Here is a 20,374-nt window from a genome sequence, read left to right as displayed (position 1 = left end):
GGCAGGGTCAGCTTGGCTGCCTGGCCAGGGTGGGGCTGGAGTGTTGGATTCGTGGCCTCAGGCAGAGGAGGAGCCCCCGGGACCTGCCCAGCGTGGGTGCCCATGGCCTCCACTCTCACCCTCAACTGCCCTTTCTTGGCCTCCAGTCACATGTCACGGCTGTCACATTTGGCTCCAACAATAATTCCCCAGCCGGAGAGCAGGAGGAAGAATTCATTCCCCAGCTTCAGCCAGGAGGCTGTGAAATATGATTTCTAAAGTGTTAATAATGCATCACGTTTAGATAGCACTTTACATCTTGCAGAACGGCTGGCTGGGCAGGGGGGCCGGCAGCCCGGGCTTGGGCTGTGGGGCTGACTGCCGGCTTCCATCTCAGGACCTCTCATCTGGAACCCGCGCCTACTCCTTGTGCCTTAGTTTCTCTTTCGGAAACCGGGAAGAAATCGTTCAGTCTTGGCCTCCTACCAGGGTATGGAGGCGCCTCCCCTTGCCACACCCTACCCTCTGCTCCCAAACCTGTTTCTTCTGTATTTATCGTCTCCTAGAAAGCCTCCCGTGCTGCTTCTTCCATTCACCAAACCCCGGTGAAGGGACTGTTGTGTGCCAGGGCCAGGATGCAGAGGTGTCACTGACTGAGGGGGCTTTTGGGATTGGATAAGATAGAGGTGTGCGTCCCCTGCTCCCTCCAGCACTGGTGGCCTAAAGCAAAGGCACCTGAGGGATGACACCTACCCTCCCCTCTGCTCTATTTTGGGGATGCGGGAGTGTGGGTTGCTCTTTGCAGGCTGCCGGGGCTTGCCAGGGGAACACAGCTAGCTCCCCTCTGTGGACTTAGAGGGGAACCCTCCTTGCCTTTGATGGTCTGCTCAGAGCCACTAAGCTTTTAAGGTCCTTGACCTCCTATGAACCAGAACCTCTCTGAGCCCTTACACTGTAGCCTCTATGCCTTTCACATACGTGTTTGATAAGCACCCTCATCTTTTCATACCCTTCCAGGGCATTTCCTAGACCTAGACTGTTCTCTTCTATTCTTTTGCACACATCAGTCCAAAGTCTTGGGAAATCTGTCCATTTCCCAGCCCGCATCCATAGCCACTGCTTCCAGGAAGCCCTCCTACAGTGATCTGAGGAAAAAAGAAGGCATGTCATGATTAGAATGGGTTACCCCAATTCCCCCCATGGCTCCCACCTAAGAGACAGCTGCCCTTGGCACTCTGGAGTCCCAGGGTACTGACCTCTTTGTAAAGCTGGCCCCTGAAAAGTGTACGGAACTTCTGTTTTTCTAAAAATCATATTCATTTTTTGGAGACCTGGATTTCTAGTTTCTAGGAGTCCTGCTCTGCCACCAACTGTCTAAAACGTCTTTGGACCTTTGTGTCCAAAGGATCTGAAAAAGGAGGCCACTGGAAAGGTGGTCACCAGGGCTTTCTCAGCCGTGTCTTTGATGACTCTCCTACTTCAAACAATTCCTTGGTGAATTATTAGGTAAAGAGAAGCAGCCCTTTGATAAGTATGTCATTGCCTTCCAACTGATTGGCTGCGGAGAAGGAGGGGTGGTTTACTGGAGGGGGGGGCGTTCCCCGGGCTCCACAGTGACTTGAGAGCTAGCTCTGTCCTCAGCCCTGGCCATGGGCCTGGCCCGGAGTGGAAGCTCCCAGAGGGCCAGGCCGGGGGCTTTGTAACTTTGTTTGCACTTTGTCCTGCACCACCGGCTGGATGCTAACTCAAAGCTTTGTGGGGCTGGGGATAAAGCGGACGCCTCCCCTTGCCCTCAGCCCTTCTGACTCCTCTCACTTCCTCGGAAGACAATTCCTCACAAAGTTTTCCCAACGGGTTGCGCTGCCGCTGCTGTTCAGCTGACACCATAGCTGACGAGTTATTAAAAATCCTTCATTATTATTCTGTACTGTCTCTCTCCCTCCTCCCTCCCTGCCCTGCCCCAGGCTTCCGAGGCCCATGGCTGTCACTGAGAAATGCCTGCAGGCCCCAGCCAAGCAGAGCAGGCTTCTCCACTCCCTGCCTCAAAGTGGCCCCCACAGACGCGGCAGCTGGCCAGAGGCGCTGGGTCTCCCCCAGGGCTGGGGGTCCTCACACCAGGGCTCCCGATCCTGCTTTGGGCAGAACTCAGGGAGCGTGTGCAGGCACCTCGGTGCTCAGAGGTCTTCATATCAAGAAATGGTTGGAAAGGGACTTGCGCCTCCCAGGTATCTTGGTTACGGAGACACCTCGGAGGTGTGCCCATTCCAGATGACATCCGGGACCACGATGCTTCATCCCCTGGGGAAAAAGCGACAGGCTAACTCCATCATCCCACTCCCTGAGCTGGGGGTCCAAACCTAGCTCATCCATCACACGTCCTGATAATCAGATTTGGCTGCAGCAAGAACAGAACAGAATGCCCAGCTCCTGTCCCCGGTGCTGCAGCGACAGGTCCTGAGAGATGGGGAGAGCCTTGCTCCTTGGAAGAGGGAGGCCAGGGCCCAGAGGGAACAGTCTCTGTTCCAGGGTCATGTGGCAAGCAGGCAGAGTCTCGGAGCAGCTCGGTGCCTCGACAGCGCCCTCTGCACTGCAGCGCTTCCCTCCGGCACCCTGCACGGCAGGCACTTTCCATGTGCCCTGCGCCCGGGCAAGAGGTTGCAGGGTCGGAGCTGTGGGTGGGAAGATGAATGTTTGGTCTCTGCCTCCCGAGCTGGGGTCCATTCACTTATTCTATGTCGCATTTTTCTCTGCTCACACTTGCCTCTTAAGATCTAACTCACTCTTCCCAGTGTCTCAAGTATCAGACTCCTTTTGTCCTGAACCTCATAGGTGAGTTCAGTCCCACTTTCTAGGATCCAGCCCCTGGGGCAGAAAGCTCTGGGCAGCTGGGTCGAGACAAGAGTTAAGTGTCCATAATCAGCCTGCGAATTCAGGGGCTACTTCCCACCTGGTTTTGGCCTCCGGGTTAAGTTGATGTCTTTTATTTGTCTCTACCTTTGTACGCCCAGATGAATCTGAACCATCCATCCATCCAGAGGTGGGGAGGCAGAAGAGACTGGACATTAGAGTTGAAGTAAAATCGTAGTTAAGGATGCTGGCCTTTAAGATTGGGGTCGGGGTATAGTCAGAGCTGGGGCCTGGGGTTGACCAGTGCTCAGTCCCGGCACTGGGATAGGGAGGAGGGGTCAGGCTCAAAACAGGGGTGGCCATTAAGGATGGGGGTTAAGATTTGGTTTCTGTGTTCATTTATTCAATAAATACCCATTGATCTCTTCTGCTGACCAGGCCCGGAGGGTATTTGAGATGTGCTGCCTTCAGAAAGCTCATGGTCTAGTTGGGGTTTGGGCTTACAGTGATTGCTAAGATTGGTCTGGGTTGGAATCAGTGTTGCGGTTGAGGCTGGGTTAGGGGTTCCGGCCTGAGATTAGTGTTGAAGTAAGGATAAGGGTTAGAGGAGGTGTAATCATGCAGACTGGTGGGGGGCTTCTGTGTAAGTTCCTTCCTCCAAGGCTCTGCTCCTTAATTCCCCCTCCCACTGCTTGCCCAAGCCCGGCTCTGCTGTCTCAGGCATCCCGGACTTACTGGAATCCGTTTAATGACAGCAACCATCTGCTACCCCTCCTGGTGATCAGCCTCTTCTCCTTCCCTCTTCTGCTCCTCCTTCTGCCTTTCCCGGCGGGGTTCCTGCGACCTGCCTTCCTGGGGGCAGCCTGACACCCCTGCCCTCAATCTCAGCTCAAGTCCAGGGAGTCTCCGGCCCTCGCCCCCCTTCTCCACTCCGCCTCCCTGCGTTATACAACCACCCCGCGCTCCTCCTGCCCCTCCGCCCCAGCCCCCCTGACCCCGGGCTCGCCCACTTCAGTGCCCACACGTTTGGGACCCTCTGTCTTCAGGGCAGTTCTCGTGGTTCTCTGGCCTCCCCTTGTTTCCCTTCTTGCCTTTAAGCAACGTTCCTCATGACTCCCTCCCTCCTTCTCCTTTGATCCGTTTTCCAGGGTCCCGTCAGAAGTCCCCTGCGGCTCTTATTTCAGTCTGCCCTTCCTTCTCTGTTAATTCCCTTCAGGGAACCTCCCGCCCCATCCCTCCAACTCACCGCCTCTCGGGCTGGAGAAATTTCTTTTCATCTCCCCTTGTCAGTCATGTGGGGCAGATCCTTCCAGGGGATGCAAGGGGCTGAGGGATGCTGGAGGGGGGGGCACGGAGTAGGGAGGTAGCGCTTCCTCCCGTGTTTCATTCCAGGGTGAAACAGCATGACTCCAGGGCCATCCCTCTTCTCCCTCCATTAGCCCCATGCTGAGAACTTAGCAGGTGGCTGGATGAAACGCCTGGATCTCAGGAATGGCTTGGGAAGGAAGTTCCAGAATTTCCTGAGCAAAGGTCACACTGCTCCCATTCCTGCCTTCCATTCAGAGAGTCTGTTCATCAGCCTGCTGAGGGCCGGGTTTCCAGAGGCTTCTGTCTGTTCCCCACCGTCCTCCCTGTCTTGTTCTTGCTCTTGGAGCCCTCGAGTGCTCCCCTGAGAACTTTCTCCCACCTGACCCCTTCCGCCCTTCCTTCCGAGGACTGTGAGCTTGATTGACTTTGATACGCAGGGAAGGCATAAGCCGCTCGTTGGAATGCACGGCACCCTGTCCCCCTCACAGAGAGATAATCGAGGAGGAATATTGGCTCGTCCAGGAAACGAGGTGCTAAATTTGTTGTGAGATTGGTGTCACGAGCAATCAAAGGGAGCCTCTCCCGATCGAGGGCTGGGCAGCTAAATGAGAAATCATTAGGTTATTGCAGAGACCAGGGCAATGGAGGTGGAGGAAGGAGAGATCCCCCCTCCCCACTGCCGCATTCCCCTGGGGGGCAACACAGGGAGATCAAAAAGGGAAGGAAAGAATCAGAGATGCAGAGAGACAGCGTGAAAGGAGAGGCAGGCTGCTTTCTCCAAGGTTTCTCCTGTACCCGGATGTCTGTACCTCCACCAGTGACGTGCTCCTGGCTTCCCCTCTGGCTCCTGGGCCATCCTGAGGCTGACACAGGACACAGGACAAGTTTTTGGTGAGTAGAAAAGTTGAAAAGGGCGCACAGGAGTAGCTGATGAGGGCACAGGCCAAAATGGCTGGTTTGGATGAGATGGAAGAGGAAAATCAATACCTTCTTTACCACCACTCTAGGAAGACTGCCTGGAGGTGGGGGCTTTGAAGGATGTGTAGCAGACACTGAATGAGTGTAGGTATAAACCTGCTAGGAATGATGGGGTTGGCATGTGTATCTGTAGCATGCTCTCCCCTTTCTGTTAAACTCCTTCATGGAAATAAGGCCATAGAGCTGGCCTGGCTTTCACATACTTTGGGGTCCCAGGAGCAGCCATCAGTGTGCATGGCCTTGAAGAGAAAGTCTGTCCATGAAACCTCACCACGGATTTCCGGTTGATGACCATGTCCCCCATCAATGTCCTGTGAACTTCCGACAGTGGTTAGACAAATGGCCTTTGTCTCCCTGGCCTTCCTGCATTCCTGGGGTACTTGTGTTTCATCTGACAAGCAAACTGAGGCAGGTGGAACAGGAAAGAGCAGGAGCAGACAGAGAGACCAGCGTTCGTCAACCCCGAAAACCTACCTCTGGGTCTTCCCCACCCTGCACCGGGCGCTGCCTGTCGAATGTCGCCATGTTGAGACCCTGTTCGTACCGCTGTTAATTACAGAGCCTCCTCTTGCAGGCTCCCTCAGCTCCCTGCAGCAAATTAACATTCCGTGCCCGTTGCACGTGTAGAATGAACCGAGTTAGATGGATCGATGGAGCAGCCGGTCGGAGCTGCTTTTACTTTATGCAGGATTGATCCAGATGACCCCAACTTGAGGCCTCTAGAAGCGCCTTTGCGGGAAATCTTTTTAATGGAGATTAATTGGAAAAGCCTAGAATGTCCTAGTTGTAGGCGGAAAGTGCCCCATTCTCCCTTTAGGCGGCTACACATCAACTCTTGTATACAGACGTGCAGAAACACACACAAGTTCACTAGACATGTGGATGCGAACAAGGACACATACCCCTCCCCCCCCACCACATATACACACACGACACGCGGTCTTGTCCTCACACCACCAAACAGCCGGCATGGTCCTTCTGATTCTTCTAAGCCCATCCCGGCACCTTACCAGATAGACACACTGTGGCTCTGTGCAGCCTGGATCAGCCCTGACTTCCACCTTTGTCTTTCTGAATCTAGACCTCTTTCTATGTCTATGTCCAGTCTTTCCCAGAAGCCTAGAAGTTTCTGGAGGGCAGAGACTGAGGAATGCCCAGAAGGAGAAAGGGTTTAATTTTTAAAGAGAGGTGACCTTGGTTCCAATTTCTTTATGTGCCTGAATTCCAGCCACTTCCAACTGCTCACTGGTCTTTTATGTCTCTAAGTCTTGGCTCACGCTGTTCCCTTTGTCTGGAATGCCCTCTCTGCGGCTTTCTGGCTGTTGAAATCCTTCTTGTCTTCAAGACTCAATGCGTTTCTAAACAGTAAATGTGGATTTATTAAATACCTACTGTGTGCCAAGCCAGGCCTCCAATGTTTAACCCATATGATGTAAAAAGGACTGAGAGCTAACAAAGGCCAAGAAGATAGGGGGCTCAGCCTAAGGCAAGACCGGTGTGGAAGTCAGACCTGTGAAAAAATACAACCTGTTCATTGATGTAACACACTTTCTTCTATGTCACTCCATCAGGACTCTCAACATGCTGTATTGCCTGGGTACGTGGGTGTGTTCATTAGACTGTAAGCTGGGTGGTGGCAGCTTGTTCACTTTGCATCCCAGAGCCCAGAACAGTGCCTGGTATGTAGCAGACACTCAGAAAATGTTTGTTACATGAATGAATGCATGTTGAATTGAGTTGACCTTCTCTGGGTGCAGGTGAACTCATTCAGATAATCAAATAACAAACATTTATTGAGGACCTACTGTGTGCAAAGCTCTTCTGTACTAGGCACCGTGGGGGATGCACAACTGAGATCCCACCAGTTTCCTCAAGGAGTTCACAATCTCTGCATGTGAAACAGGAGTCAGAATAATCTACAGTATGGCTACAGACTAAATGTTGAAGTTTCGTGGTTAATTTTCCATGGGACAGAAGTCTTCCTTATCCTTGACTGCCATCCTAGATGGCTTTTTTGAACTGTTCTTTTCCCTGCAGATGGCTTTGTTGAGAATTCCTTCCTTTAAACTTCACTACTGCAAACCATTTCGGTCTACCTTGATCGAAATGTTACAAATTGATTATCTGATAGGTGTGTGTCCAAAGTAAGAAGGCAATATATGAGGTGTGTGAATAGAATCATAAAGTACCAGTATTGAAAGGGGTCTTTAATATTGCCCAGAGCCCTCTGGAACATCGTGGTCTCGTGGTCATCCTTCTTTATCTTGAACACTTCTAGTGACAGGGAGCTCACTGCCATGTGCTGTTAGAAAGTTCTTATATGAATGAAAAAATCTGCTTCCCTGGGAGCCAGTCCTTAATGTCTGGTCTAGGGGTCTGTAATGAAGGCTTAGTAATGGGACCTGGGGATGCACTTGTGTTACGTACAGGCTTGTGGCACGCCTGCCAAGTCTGTCTTTCTTGGAGGCACCAGAGAAGAGCCAGTGCCAAGGTGGAGAGCCCTCGTCAGAGCCCCGTGCCTGCCCGGACTGGTTGCTCCCTGGCTCATAGAGTCAGACAGCCCGCCTGGAAGTGCCAGAGAAAGCTGCGCAGGCACCTGTGATGAAGGGTTTCTGAGTCTGGGAGGAGAAGGTCTAAACACCTGGCTCTGATCGGCAGTTCTTTCTTTTCTCTAATTTTGTGGGGAGCAGGGTACGGGGTGGGGGGGTGCCGGCATACAATAAAGCTCATTAAACTTAGAAGTGAAGGCGTGTCCTTCAGAGCTCCTGTCTGGGGTCAGAAGACCCGAGTTTCTTTCTGGCTCTTTTGGTTTCGGGGTGAAAGCGAGTTGCCCTCCTTTCCGATGCCCCAGCCCTCACCTTTCTGGATTTCTCAGAGTTCAGGCTATTTATTCTGGAGACTGTTCCTAAACGTGCTAGAAGACCTCTGGGGAGAGGGCCTGGGGACCGGCCTGCATTTCTTCCTGGGCTGCGAGCCTGGTGAGGGGCCTCCAGGGTGCCATCCTCACTCCTTTCAGATTGCTCTCTGAAGCCGCGTTCGTAACAGTGGTAAGGAAGAGTGTTAAAGCAAGCGGAGGGGGGCTTTCAGAGCAGAACTAGCAGGGGTGCCTGCCCATCTGCCTGGGGGAGGAGCCAGAGGGGAGAGGTCAGCCCCCAGACGGAACCCCAGGAAAGGCCGGGTGGCCGGAGCTGCAGGGGTGACCCACTGATCGCCCTCCTGGTGGGCACACTGCTGCCTGGGGCGAGGACATCTGTGGGAGCAGGGAGGGAGGAAAACAGCGCCTCAGGCTCTTCATTTGTGGGGAGAGACAGGACCCGGTCCTCCACTGCCTTTAGAATTATCTCAGATAACAGCCCACCTCATTGTCTTCCCCACTCCCCCCCCCCCTCACCACCACTGCCTTGGCTAATCCTTTCAAAAATCCCTTCCATTTCTCAAGGATTTCACTCCTTTTCTTTGACCTAAATGCTCAAGACCTTCTGATGAGGCCAGAGGGTGGTAATCCGCCCCAGATCTCCCTTCCCCTCCACCCGAATGGCCCCCAGAGGCCTCTGCTGCCCCCTCCCCTCCTCCAGTGTCTTTCCATCTGCTCCTGTCCCTTCTGTCCATCCTGTCTCCTCTCCCAGAGGGTCCCGTCACTTCTCTTCCTGGCTTTCACTTCCCATCTTTATCCGTCTTCCCAGCCTTCTCCTCCATCCTTTCTCACTGCTCCTGTCCCCTCCCTCCTTTTAGGGAAGGAGGGCTTCCAGCTAAAGATGCCTCCCCTCCCATCTTGTCCCAACCATCTGTGCAGGATGGGATGGTTTTGGGGTGTGCCCTGCCCCTGGAGAGGGGAGCCCTGTGTCATTGGGAGGCTGGCTCAGAAGCCACCAGAGTTTGGAGACAGGCCCACCCCAAATACCTCTCTCCTTTGCTGGACCCCATCTTCTTTAAAATAAAGGCTTTGGATGGTGATCAAGGCCCTTTCCAGCTCCAGCCTTCAGATTCTCTTTCTAGTTGAACACTCTTCTCTTTCCCTGTCTCGTCTCTGTCTTGTCCTCTGTCTCTCTCATATCACAGTGTCTCCTCAGCCCCTTCCTTCCTCCCAGCAACCTTTTACCACCCTTCCCACCCTTCCTGCCACCAGCTCTCCCCTCTTCTGCTTGGCTCTCTGTTTTCTGTCTGTGACTCCCTCTTGCCACCCTTTTTTCTATTCTCATTTTGTCTTTGCACGTTGGGCCCTCTTTTTCAGCATCTGGGGACTGCTGGAGACCCAGGTGTTTGTGCCGCCTCATCCCTTTGCTCCTGTCGGCCATGGGGAGGCAGGTGCAGGGCCTGGAGTGGGGAAGGGTGGGGCAGGAGATCTCTCTTCCCGGCCTTCCCTCCCTCCAGCCCCCGGGGTCTTGCTCCATCTCTTCCAGCCTTCTCTGGTTTGGTGACTGCCCTCACTTTCTGCTCTCTCTTCTCCATCTCTCGCCCTCTTTCCTCGTATCCTCTGTCTCCTCTCCGAGCTAAGTCCTTGCCGGCCACCTGCCCCCCCTCTCCCGCATCGCCCTTCCCTTGCCCATTGATGCCAGATTGAAATTCAGTTTTTCAGCAGAACCCTCCACCATCCCTGCCACCCCCCCTTTCTGCTCCCGCCTGTCATACCTGCTGCAGCCAACCCCACTCGGGCTCACCATGCCATTGTCCTTCCCAGAGAACATTCTCAGGGTCCCCTGCCAAGGGCACATTTGCATAAAGTTGTCAGATCAGGCCTGGCCCAGGTGCCTCCGGCTGGCAGGACAGAGGGGCTGGAGGTCCAGATGGGGCAGCAGGGGGAATGTTTCCAGCCGCACCTGCCAGTCTTTTTGGTTCAGGAGCTCAGCGTCCTTGTGAGTGGGCCTGGGTTGGCAGGTCACCTCAGAGATCCAGAATTGCCTGTCCTCTGTCCTCTTTTTCCCCCACCATGAACCTAGTAGGGGGAGATGAGGAACTCTGACGGGAAGTTCCTTACAGGGGGAAACAAAGATGCATTGCGTGGGTTCCCTCAGCCACTGTCTTGGTGTCACTAACCGGCAGATCTCCCTCTGCCCTGCTGGGAGGAAATGCCAGGATGGCCCCAGGGACACCAGCAAGGTCTGGCTGAGGCCCCAGGAGAGCAGGAGATGCAGCAGAATCCTAGAACCTCAGAGCTGGAAAGGCCCTTAGGGGCCAAGTACTTCAGCTCCCTCTCGTTACAGTTTAAGGAAACTGAGACCCACGGTAGAGTGAAGTGACACCTCTCCCCCCACAAAGTGGCGCATTTGGATGGGGCAGAGCCAGGACCAGACAAGCCCACAGCCCTGACTGCTCTGCCCCCCACCCCACCGCCCCACACATGTTCCCGCTGGTGCTGGGCTGGTCCCCTGTCTCTCTCGGGGTCCTGTGCCTGCCTCTTTTGGTGACTGGTACACTGGCCCAGACGATCAACTCGTGTGCCCTGTCACCGTGAATACCAGCCCGCAGCCAGGCCCTGCAGCACCTCTGGTCTGTTCAATGCGGGGAAGCCAGGCCAGATTGTGGTCACTTGTAAAAGCCCATCTGGTCCCTGGAAAGCGTCCCCTTCAGCTGTCCCTACCATACCCCAGCCTTGGAGACAGACACCCGGATGGCTTGGCTAAGTAGGCTGCGGGGAGGGAGGAGAGACTGGTTCTTCTGCCTCTGGCTTTGACCTCCTGGGATGAGAAAGGCCCCAAAGTGGTAAGGAGGTGATGGTAGGCGGCCAGAGAGTCAAGGAGGGGGGCATTCGAGGCCCCTGCTGCTCACTGTCTGTTTCACATCAAACTGTGAACCCAAAAGCAAAGTACTTTGATGTGGTAAATGCTGGTGGGCAGCCGAGTGGGGGGTGACAGTAGTCTCTGAATGTCTATTAACTTGTCTTTGGGGTGTTAACCTGGTACCCCATCACCAGATCTCTCCTCACAGCCAAGACTGAGGTGACCTGCTGTGAGCAAGTCAGTATGTCCTTGGCTTTCTGAACCCTGACCTGTCACCTGTAGAGGGGCTATAGTCTTCAAGTCCCATCATGCTTGGACAGTTTTGGATTCTGGGCTGGGCTCTGTATAAGGCAGAATCAACAGAACCCACTCCTCACACCCTGTCAGCTGGGCAGGAGTGGCATTTCCCTGTTGGCAGCGTCTGGGCTAAGGGTCCTGAACCCGCTTCTCTCACCCCATCTGTATGTCTCTGCTGCCGGCAGCCAGGGTCTCTGTCTTCCTCTCATACACACTCTCTCCCTCTCTCTCCTCCTTCTCCCCCTCTCTCTCCTCCTTCTCCCCTGCCTTCTCTCCTCTATCAAAAGTGCAAATCTTCCTTTCTTCTCTCCTCTCCCCTTTGCTGGCCCAGCCCAGAGAATTGCAATCCTCTTTTCTCTGAGAGAATCCAAGCGCGGGGTACGGGGGCCTCTCTGACTGCTGTATTTTTCATAGAGCAGGAAGGGGATGGCTGTGGTGGGGGTACAGGCTGGGGGGAGATGTGACAGCCGGGGGAGGGAGGGAGAGTGGCAGGAGGAACAGTGGAGTGAGGAGAGATTTACTTCCATCTGAAAGCTGTCGGTGTGTATCAAAGGCATCCCTTTGAACCGGCAGCGATCTGGAGTGCAGAGCGCGGGGACTGCTCCGGCCCAGGGGGTTCATTACTGCTCGTGTGATAAATCCGGGGAGACAGGGCTCGGCCTCCACCACCCCGTTCTCCTGCAGCCTGGCTTCCTTGGTGTCTCCTGCGTGTGGCCCCGCTCCCTCTGTGGTTCCAGGCAGGCCTGGCAGGCCAGGCTCTGGGAACTCGACCACCAAGGTACATGTGCCAAGACAGAGGGGTGGAAAGGCGCCCGTGGGTGGTGCAGAAATGCAGAGGTGCAAGGGGAGGGGGGGTGAGTGTGCACCGGTGAACATGTGTGCTTATGTGTGATGGTACACGGGTGTCCACAGGAGTACACAATGTGCGTCTGGAATCTGTAAGCATTTCCAGCCTTTCCCAGACAGATATAGAGGTCACTTCCTACTTCTCAGTCAAAAATGAGATTTGACCTCTCTGTTCTCACCAGGCCTTTGTAGGAGCCTGGTCCCCAACCCCGGGGACAGGCCCAGTGGGAACAGGAGGTGTGTTCACCCACAGAGACGGGGACAGGTGGCCTCTCCTGTGCTGTCCTGCACTGAGGACACAGGAGGGAGTTGGAGAGAGAGCAGAGCCGGAAGGCAGTGTCGCCCCGGTAGCTCAGGGTTGAGGAGGAGACATGGGATGGTGCTGAGACAAGAGGAGGGGGTCCCCTAGTCAGGGCACAGTATCCAAGGGAGACGGAGAGGTGCCAGGGGGCCAGTTTGCACAGTGCCCAGGGCCTGAGCCCCAGGGGTGGGGAGAGTGGGAAGACAGCTGTGGCCGGGCTGATGAGATGGCTTTCCGGGGGGGCCAGGTGTGCTGCCTCCAACACTTAGCAGCTGCAAAACTGGAAGGAAGTGCTTGTGTCTCTGAACCTTAGAGCCCTGTTAGGGATGATAATAGCATCTACCTCATCGGGTTTGTGTCCCTTCAGTGAACTAGCCTTGGTGAGGTGCTTGGCACAGTGACTGGCACTTTATAAGAAGGAGCTATTAATTATCACTCCCCTCCTGCTAGTGGACATGGTGGCTTAAAAGGGGGTGTTTTGTGATTCACTGAAATCTCTCTAGATGCTCCTGATGGTCCTTCCAGTCTTTGGAACCACTCTCCCCTCCTGGAGGGACATTTACATCAAGCCTTCTCCTGCGGTTGGTGGCGGCACGTGCGGCGAGTCCCCCTTGGCTGTAGAGTACAGGCCAGCCCGGGTCTGAGGACGGAGCACGACCTCCCCGGGGTGCGGGGCCGTGAACACGGTTAAGATGCACGTCTGAGTGTCGGGCGGAGATCAGAAGTAGCAGGTGGGCGCAGAGCTCGGGGGCACCAGGAGTTCGCTGGGGTGGGGGCCGTGAGTCCAGTCCGTCCATCCAGGAAATATTTCTTGGGAATTCCTGTGGGACAGCAGGGCACAAAGAGCAGGGACTGCAGCCTGAAAGCCTGCACTCCTGCCCATCTCTGCCACTTCACGTCGGAGCCTAATGTCCCTTTGTTATAACATGGACGTCATCACCGCCACTGTGCCCTGGGTTAGACCACGCTGGGGACGGTGTCTATAGGACATCTGCACTGGTGCCTGGCACACAGCCAGCGTCTTATAATTGGGAGGTTAAGGAACGTTGCTGGGATTGAAGGGACAGCAAAGGGAAATCAAGGCATCTCTGTGCGCTGAGGGCTCCCAGGAGAGGGAGAGACAGAAACGCACACACGTGAGGAACTTCCAGTCCAAGGCAGGCAGTGATAGGTGCTGCAACCAGAAGCCCAGACGATGCGGGAGGGGACTAGGGACGGGAACCATTCCCAGGTGGAGGCCAAGGAGCCTCTGTGGCGGGTGGTAAGGGCCAGGGTTACCTAGAAGAAAGGAGGTCTCGGGGGTGGGCTGGGAGGAAGCTGACGGGAAACTAGGGTTTCTCCAGCTCTGATCTCTCCTCGTCCTGTGTGAGGAGCCCACAGGTCCCACCCAACAGCACCCTTGTTGCAACCGTCATTTCTCCCCAGGGTCCCTCTGTGCTCCCCTTACCCTCCCCACCCTGTTCGGCGCTTCACCTGCCTGCATGCCCTGTCTGCACCTGCTAGGAATACTGGTGGCAGCACTGGGAGTAGGGGGGCTTCTGGAGTCTGAGGACCACCCCAGCTTCATGGCAATGTGTCTGAAGGACAGGATTGAGCTGGAGAGGCGCCCTGGCCCCCTGTGACCACACTCCCCATCACCTCCCTGCCCTGCTGCCCCCTGTCTCCCAGCGACCCTCAGGCGGCCTGCTTTTCTGCCGTGGCCCGGGCCTCTGGGAATCCAGGGCGTCTCTGCGTCACCAGTGCTTCTCTCTGCGTCTCTGCCCTGGGCCTCTGACTTCTTTCCTGGCCTCTTTCTAACCAAGATCCCCTCTTCCCTTCCTGTCTCTCCTCCAGTCTCCTTCCCCGCCTTCGCTCTCCCTCTGCCTGGTGGATGTCTGTCTTTGTCTCCGCTGCTCTGCTCGGTGTCATTGGCGCCTCCGCCAGCCTCCCCGTCAGTCTGTATGCATGTGTGTGCGCCCGCGTGTGCGAGCTCCCGCGCCCCGTGTACAGCACACTCCTTCGGTGCCTGTCTTCACAATGGCTGCTTGAGAGCTGTGACGGTGTCTGAAGACAGGGAGGCGGTGGGGTGAGAGCAGGCGGGGATTCACTTACACACACACACACACACGCTTGGATTTGCTCTCATCCCAGGCCCGAGCTGCCAGACAGGCAAGGCGGCTGATGCGACACCACTGCTGCTGCTCCAGAGGCTGGTCTGTGGCCACCTTCTGCCTGTGGTCGGGACCTTCCTGACTCCCTTCCCACCTGGCTCCCCAGCCAGCCATTCCCCTGGTTTTATTTCCTAGAAGTGGGGTGAGGGCACAGGAAAGGGGCTGGAATTTCACACACCCCATTCTAATGCAGGCTCCAAGGCACATGTGTGTTCTGATGTGTGTGCGTCCTTTCCAGGCCACGGGTCCTGGTTCTTGATGCCTTCCTGACGTTCCAGGACAGATAACCAGCACCTCTGTTTTGTTTGTAACGCTGCCACTGCCCGTCCTGTTGTGCCCTGTCTGGTGCCTGCACCTCATTGCTCACCTTCTAAGCTTTTTTTTTTTCTCAGCCATCCCCATATCCCCTCATCACTCATCCCCACCATTGCATCAGAACTTTCCAGAGTTCTGTTTCCCCTACCTGACCCAGCCCTGCTCCATGCTCCCTCCTTCAGGGAGCCTCCCAGGACTGCTCCTCCTTTCCCTGCAGGGAGAGTCCTGTCCTGTGCCTCCACCCTCCCAGCCTGTCTGCCTTTGCTGGAGTCTGTGAGCCTGACCTGGGGGCCGGGGTGTTCTGCCTTTCCTCGACGGCGGTGCACAGGCAGGACAGTTTTTTCAGGCATTCACTCATTTTCACTCCATCATTCTACAGACTTATTTGGAACACCTGGCATGCGCCTGGCAGCCAGGCCCTGTGCTGGGTGATGGGGCTGGTGCTCTGAGTGACACAGTCCAGATGCAAGGAGTTTTCCCTGGGCCAGGCAGGGGTGGGCAGTGCAGCGTGGACCTACTGTTGCAGAGGTGGGAAGTGAGTCCAGAGGGCTCTGAGGGCATGCAGGCAAGTCAGGGAAGACTTCCTAGAGGAGGTGACTGTTTGACTCCCAAGGAGGGTGAGGGGGGGCAGTGTCCTACCCAGGGGTAGGCCTGAGCAAGGGCACGGAGACAAGGACAAAAACCCAGAGTGTGCAAAGTAGAGAGAGGGGAACTTGGTGGTGGCAGGACAGGCTCGGGGCTTTCTCCTAATCGTGATCCGGGTCAGGACAGCCCATCTACCTCAGACACTGTCTTGGCTGCAGGGGCTCTTTTGGGGCCTGCCACTTGCACAGGCTCAGCACCTGCCCCTTCCCGCCGCGTTGAATTCCCGAGATCCTTCATTTCCCGTCTTCCCTGGACCTTCTTTGAGGTCGCTGCTTCCATCCCCCGGTCTCCAGACTAAACGGCCTCACCCAGGCCCACACCAGGAGGGCGTCGTGCTTCAGCATCCCCAGGATGATGGATGCTCTCTGCCACGTCACTGCTCAAGTTCCTGCCGGTCCCCTGATGATCTAACTGCCCAGGATAAAAAAGGTCATAGCTACCACCCAGTGGGCACGTGCAGGGGAATGTCACACCCCTCATCCCATTTAACTCCCCAGCAGTCCAGTGTAGGTGTCATCCATCGTCCCCCCTTCTCCCAGTTTACCACTGAGGAAAGTGAGGCTTAGAGAGTCATTCGGCCACGGTCACACTGGTAGGAAGCGTCGGAGTCACTATGCACGCCTAAGTCTGTCTCCTAAACCTCTGTTCCCCGAAGGGACCTTTGCAGTCCTCAGTCCAGACTTGTCATTGTACAGGTGAGCACACGGAGGAGGCCAGGATGGGGCAGTGACATGCCCAAGGTCACATCAGCCCTCCCTCCCTCTGGCGAGATGCCATCTCTGACTCTCAAGGCTTCCCACCTCCGTCCTGCTGCAGGGCGAGCTACCTCCTTGCTCCCACAGGACAAGGAGCCTGCTTCTCTCTGTCCTCGGGAGACTTTGACAGGAGACCAAGGTGTCCAGGACCCGCACAGGAAAGCTGTGAATGTAAATTCCATCTCTGAGCCAGAGCTCACAGGCCACTCTGCTCCAGAGCCCTTGACTTGGGCTCCGGGGGCCGTGGGAAGGAGAAACGTGAGCGTAGAGAGTTTGCAGCATGTAGCTGCACTAGAGAAATGCGCAATGATATGAATAAATTTGAATAATAATGAGGGCAATGCCTGAATTAATAATGCTGGCTGCTCACCTGACCCATCCCCTCCCCCAGGATCTCAGCACCTGCCACCCATCCCAGGAAACAGAGGCGAGCCTTATCCTTTCCTTCTTTAGAAGTCGTGGATGGGGTGTCGGGTCAAGCAGAGTTGGGGAGATGCTCACACAGTGTTCGGGGGAGGGGCCCTGTTTCTAACTTCCTGACCCCCTGCAGACCCAAAGAGCTGGATTTGCACACTTAACCAAACAGGGTTGCCTCATTGTATTAACTCGTATGCTGGCCATCAGTCTGCTCCTAGCCTCGGTCCCCTTTATGTGCACCAACCAATGTGGATGTCAGATGTCCAGGGCGATTCCAAGGGAAGAGAGAGCATGGCCCTTGGTCTTGAGAAGAGGTTTCCATTCTGGTGGAACAGATAGAGCAATCACCCCCACCCAGCAGCTGCCCTCTACCCCATGACAAACAAAAGCATGAGCACAGGCCCTGATGGTTTGGGACAGGAAATCCCAAGGATAGAGCTGTGACGGCAGGGCTGAAAGGTGGGACAAGCTGTGTTTGCCTAAGGATCTAAAAGATCAATCTAGGAGGACTTCCTGGAAGGGGGAAATGTGGGCCGGGTTTGGAGAGAAGGGGAAATATGGAGGCGGAGGAGGAGGTAGAGCAAGGACAAGAAGACTAGGGTTCTGTTTCTGGTGACTTAGAGGAAGGTCTTGGAATGGGGAGGGACAAGTTCCATTGGCTTACACACAGGAGTGATGGAGGATCAGGGAACTTTTGGAAGGCTGGGTTTGAAAGAGTTGGATGTGGGGATTATGGGAGCTGAGGAGGGAAAGAAGGGGGAGGAATCTCCTGAGTTCCAGGGAAAACTGATTTTGGTTACAGCGTGTGACAGATTGGGGACGTGCGTGGGAAGCCCCAGACCTCTCCCTGTGCTGTCCCGCAGCCCCTCCGTCTCCCATTCTCTTCCCTGTAGTCCAGCCCAGGGAACCGATGGTCACAGCATGGTACCCAGAACTGCCCCCCCACCAGGCCAACCCGTGCTGGGTTGGGTGGGTGGGTGGGAGCGGTGGAGGGGCGAAGAAACCCGCAGTCCAATTCCCTGCTCCATTTAGGCCCCACAATTAAAGGCAATTACTCTGCAGCTCTCTAATCAAATGCTCCCGGCCGAGCTGCCAGCCGGGCAGCCGTGTGTGGCTCCCGCAGCCAGAGGGCGAGTGGAACCCGGTCACGTGGCTCTCAGCTCCCACGGTGCGGGGCGGGAGGCGGGCGTGGGCAGGTGTGTCCCTGTGTACGCACTCATGCCTCCAGAGCCTGGCAGCAAGGGTGCACACACGAAACGGAAAGTGTGCAGAGGTGGGCTCAGAGCCACTTTGGGACCCAGGAAGCTTATACACACACTGTGGATGTGCCTGTCCCTGGAATCTGCCTTTGAGCACTTACTGGGTGTGTTCATGGGGGAATTGTACTTGGCGTGGTGGCACACGTGTGTCACCTCACATGGGCTCATGTACGCACGTCCAAGTAGGGGGATGGTGGTCTACGCCTGTCTCAAGGATGGAGGTGGACCACAGCATCCCCAGCAGGATTTGTTATGGATGCATCACCCATTGACGTGGGAGTCGGGCAGGGGAGCGCGGGAGAGGTGATTGAGCAAGAGCCCGGGACCCGAGGTGCGGAGGTTCTGTCCTTAACTCTCTGGGTGCCCTCGGGAAGGTGACACTTCTCCCTCGGCTCCAATGTCCTCTTCTGTAAAATGAGAGGGTCGGGCTAGTCTGGTGTCTACAGACTTTACATAACACTGCACCACTTTGTCTGATCACGCGCCTGAAGCCCATTCCCTTGGGCCACCCCAGCAAGCGGAGGAATCAAGGGCTGGCACGTGGCATCCTGCAGGGAAGGGGTTGGGGCTGCAGTGGGGCCAGGACTGGACTCTCACCCATCATCTGGTGGGAGTGGGAGCCCGGGAGGCGTGGCCTCTTGGTGGAGCCCTGTCCTCACTCAACCCCTCACCCAGTGACGGCTTTGGCTTTGCCAGGGACCCAGACCCGCTTCAGCCAGGAGCCAGCCGACCAGACTGTGGTGGCCGGACAGCGGGCCGTGCTGCCCTGCGTGCTGCTCAACTACTCCGGGATCGTGCAATGGACCAAGGACGGGCTGGCGCTGGGCATGGGCCAGGGCCTCAAAGGTGAGTGGGGCCGCCAGCCAGCCCAGCCTCCAGACTCTCCCCTGTCTGCATCCCTCCCCAACCAACAAGGACTCCTGGACCCCCACCACCCCGTCCCACACCACGCTCCTTCTCTGCGCTCCAGCCTCCCCTCTGCCATTTGTGTGTGTGTCTGTCTCTCCCTCTCCTCCTGAGCTCTGTCTCCACTGCTTTCCAAACCCCACAGCTCCACCTTTCCTCCTGGCTGTGGACTGGCTCATGAAAGGCCAGCGGGAAGCCTGAGAGATCAAGGGAAATCCAGAGACCTTTACGTAAGAGACTTGCAGGCAGACAGGCAAAGCGGGAGGGTCTCGGAAGCCCCAAGCCCCTGCTCTCGCAGGAGGAGGACGCAGGCAACTTCTCCATCCTGCAAGTGTCTCCTGCCAGGCTGGCTTTTCTCCAGCCTCTCTCCTGACCCCCCACCCAGGCTGTGTCTGCTCAGGGGCCAAAAACTCATTTTAATATCAGCCTGAGCACTTAGTTATTTATTCATTCAACAAGCCTTTCTTAAGCACTATGGAGCCACTGCTGAAACAAACATGACTCAAGGAGGAAGAAAACCCTATATTCCAGAGCAAGAAAACGTAGCTGTGGAGAGGCCGCCGGGCAGAGTGGACAGGAAATCAGGACACCTGGGTACTGGTCCTGCCTCTGCCACCTCACCTCTCTGGGCCTTCATTTACTCCTGTGTGAAACAGGCACGAGTCACAGGTCCGCCTGCCTGATCAAGGTGTTGGTGAGGTTTGAGCCAAATGAGAGAACGTGCCTCGTGAGAACAGTGTTCACTGTAAGGCGGTGTGATGATAAAAGCAGGGGGGAGATTGTCTATTTTTCTTCTTCTTGTTCTGGGGGCTGAGATGATTATTTGCTGTGGGCTCCGTGTTTTAGTACAGGTGGGGGAAATTTGTCTGTATAGAGCAATCTGTACGAAGGAAAGAGATGGGGCTGGTGGATCTATTGATGATAGAAACAGAAAGAAACTGGGAAAGAGAGAGATCAATAGATATGGAGTGAGAAGAATCAATAGCCTCTGGACAGAGGGAGCTGGTGGGAGGGAGCTGGTGCCAGGACCAGGAGAGAGGGGTACTAGAGAGGGGCACGGAGGAGTGGGAAGAGGGGCGCAGGAGGGAGGATGGAGAGGCCAGAGGCTCGGAGGTGCGCCCACTGTAGCCACGGCTTCTGCAGGGGACTGACTCAGTTTAGGGGCTCCTTTGGGGGGCTGGCAGGACCTTCCCTGGGTGAGTGAGGGTGAGACCGTAGCTTGCCCTGGGCTTCCCTCTGGCCCCAGTGAGCTCATGTCTGCGCTGAGATGGCCTATATTTCCTAGCGCCCACACACCCTCCCCCTCCCTCTCTGTTTCTCCCTGCTGTCTGCCTTTTTTTCCCCTTTCTTTCCTATTATTATGAGAGACATTTGTCTGCAAACAGCTTCGGAGATTTCATCTGCTCCTGCTCAACTCCCTCTTCCGCTCTCCCCCATCGCTCCTCCTGCTTTATGGCTCCCAGCCTCACTGTGGGAGGTTGTGGCATCGCGGTGTCTGCGTGGGGACCTCATCCTTGTCAAGGGCCCGTGGGGTCCCAGGAGCGGGTGGAGGGAGGAGTGCGGGCCCCGAGATGGGATGCGGACCCTGACGTGGGAAGAGGGTGCACCCTTGGGGGCTGGGTGGTCCAGGCTGATTCCCTAGCTCGCCCTCTCT

General features: G+C 55.9%; 1 protein-coding gene across 3 annotated transcripts in view; it reads left to right on the top strand.

Moving 5' to 3' along the window:
- The window catches only part of KIRREL1 (kirre like nephrin family adhesion molecule 1), a 96,440-nt gene that overhangs the window by 56,345 nt on the left and 19,721 nt on the right, over positions 1-20,374 (top strand). For 2 of the 3 annotated variants that reach the window (XM_072946318.1, XM_072946317.1), the window contains exon 2: positions 18,511-18,660. In XM_072946318.1, coding sequence (XP_072802419.1) covers positions 18,511-18,660 — 150 coding nt within the window. Of the gene's footprint in view, positions 1-4,978; positions 5,026-18,510; positions 18,661-20,374 lie in introns of those variants that run through there. The other variant, XM_072946319.1, reaches the window with a different exon arrangement.

Source organism: Vicugna pacos, chromosome 21 (genome assembly GCF_048564905.1).
Source record: "Vicugna pacos chromosome 21, VicPac4, whole genome shotgun sequence".
NCBI classification, from domain to species: domain Eukaryota; kingdom Metazoa; phylum Chordata; class Mammalia; order Artiodactyla; family Camelidae; genus Vicugna; species Vicugna pacos.
The sequence above is the reverse complement of the archived record's forward strand: the minus strand, read 5'-3'. Positions and strand labels throughout refer to the sequence as shown.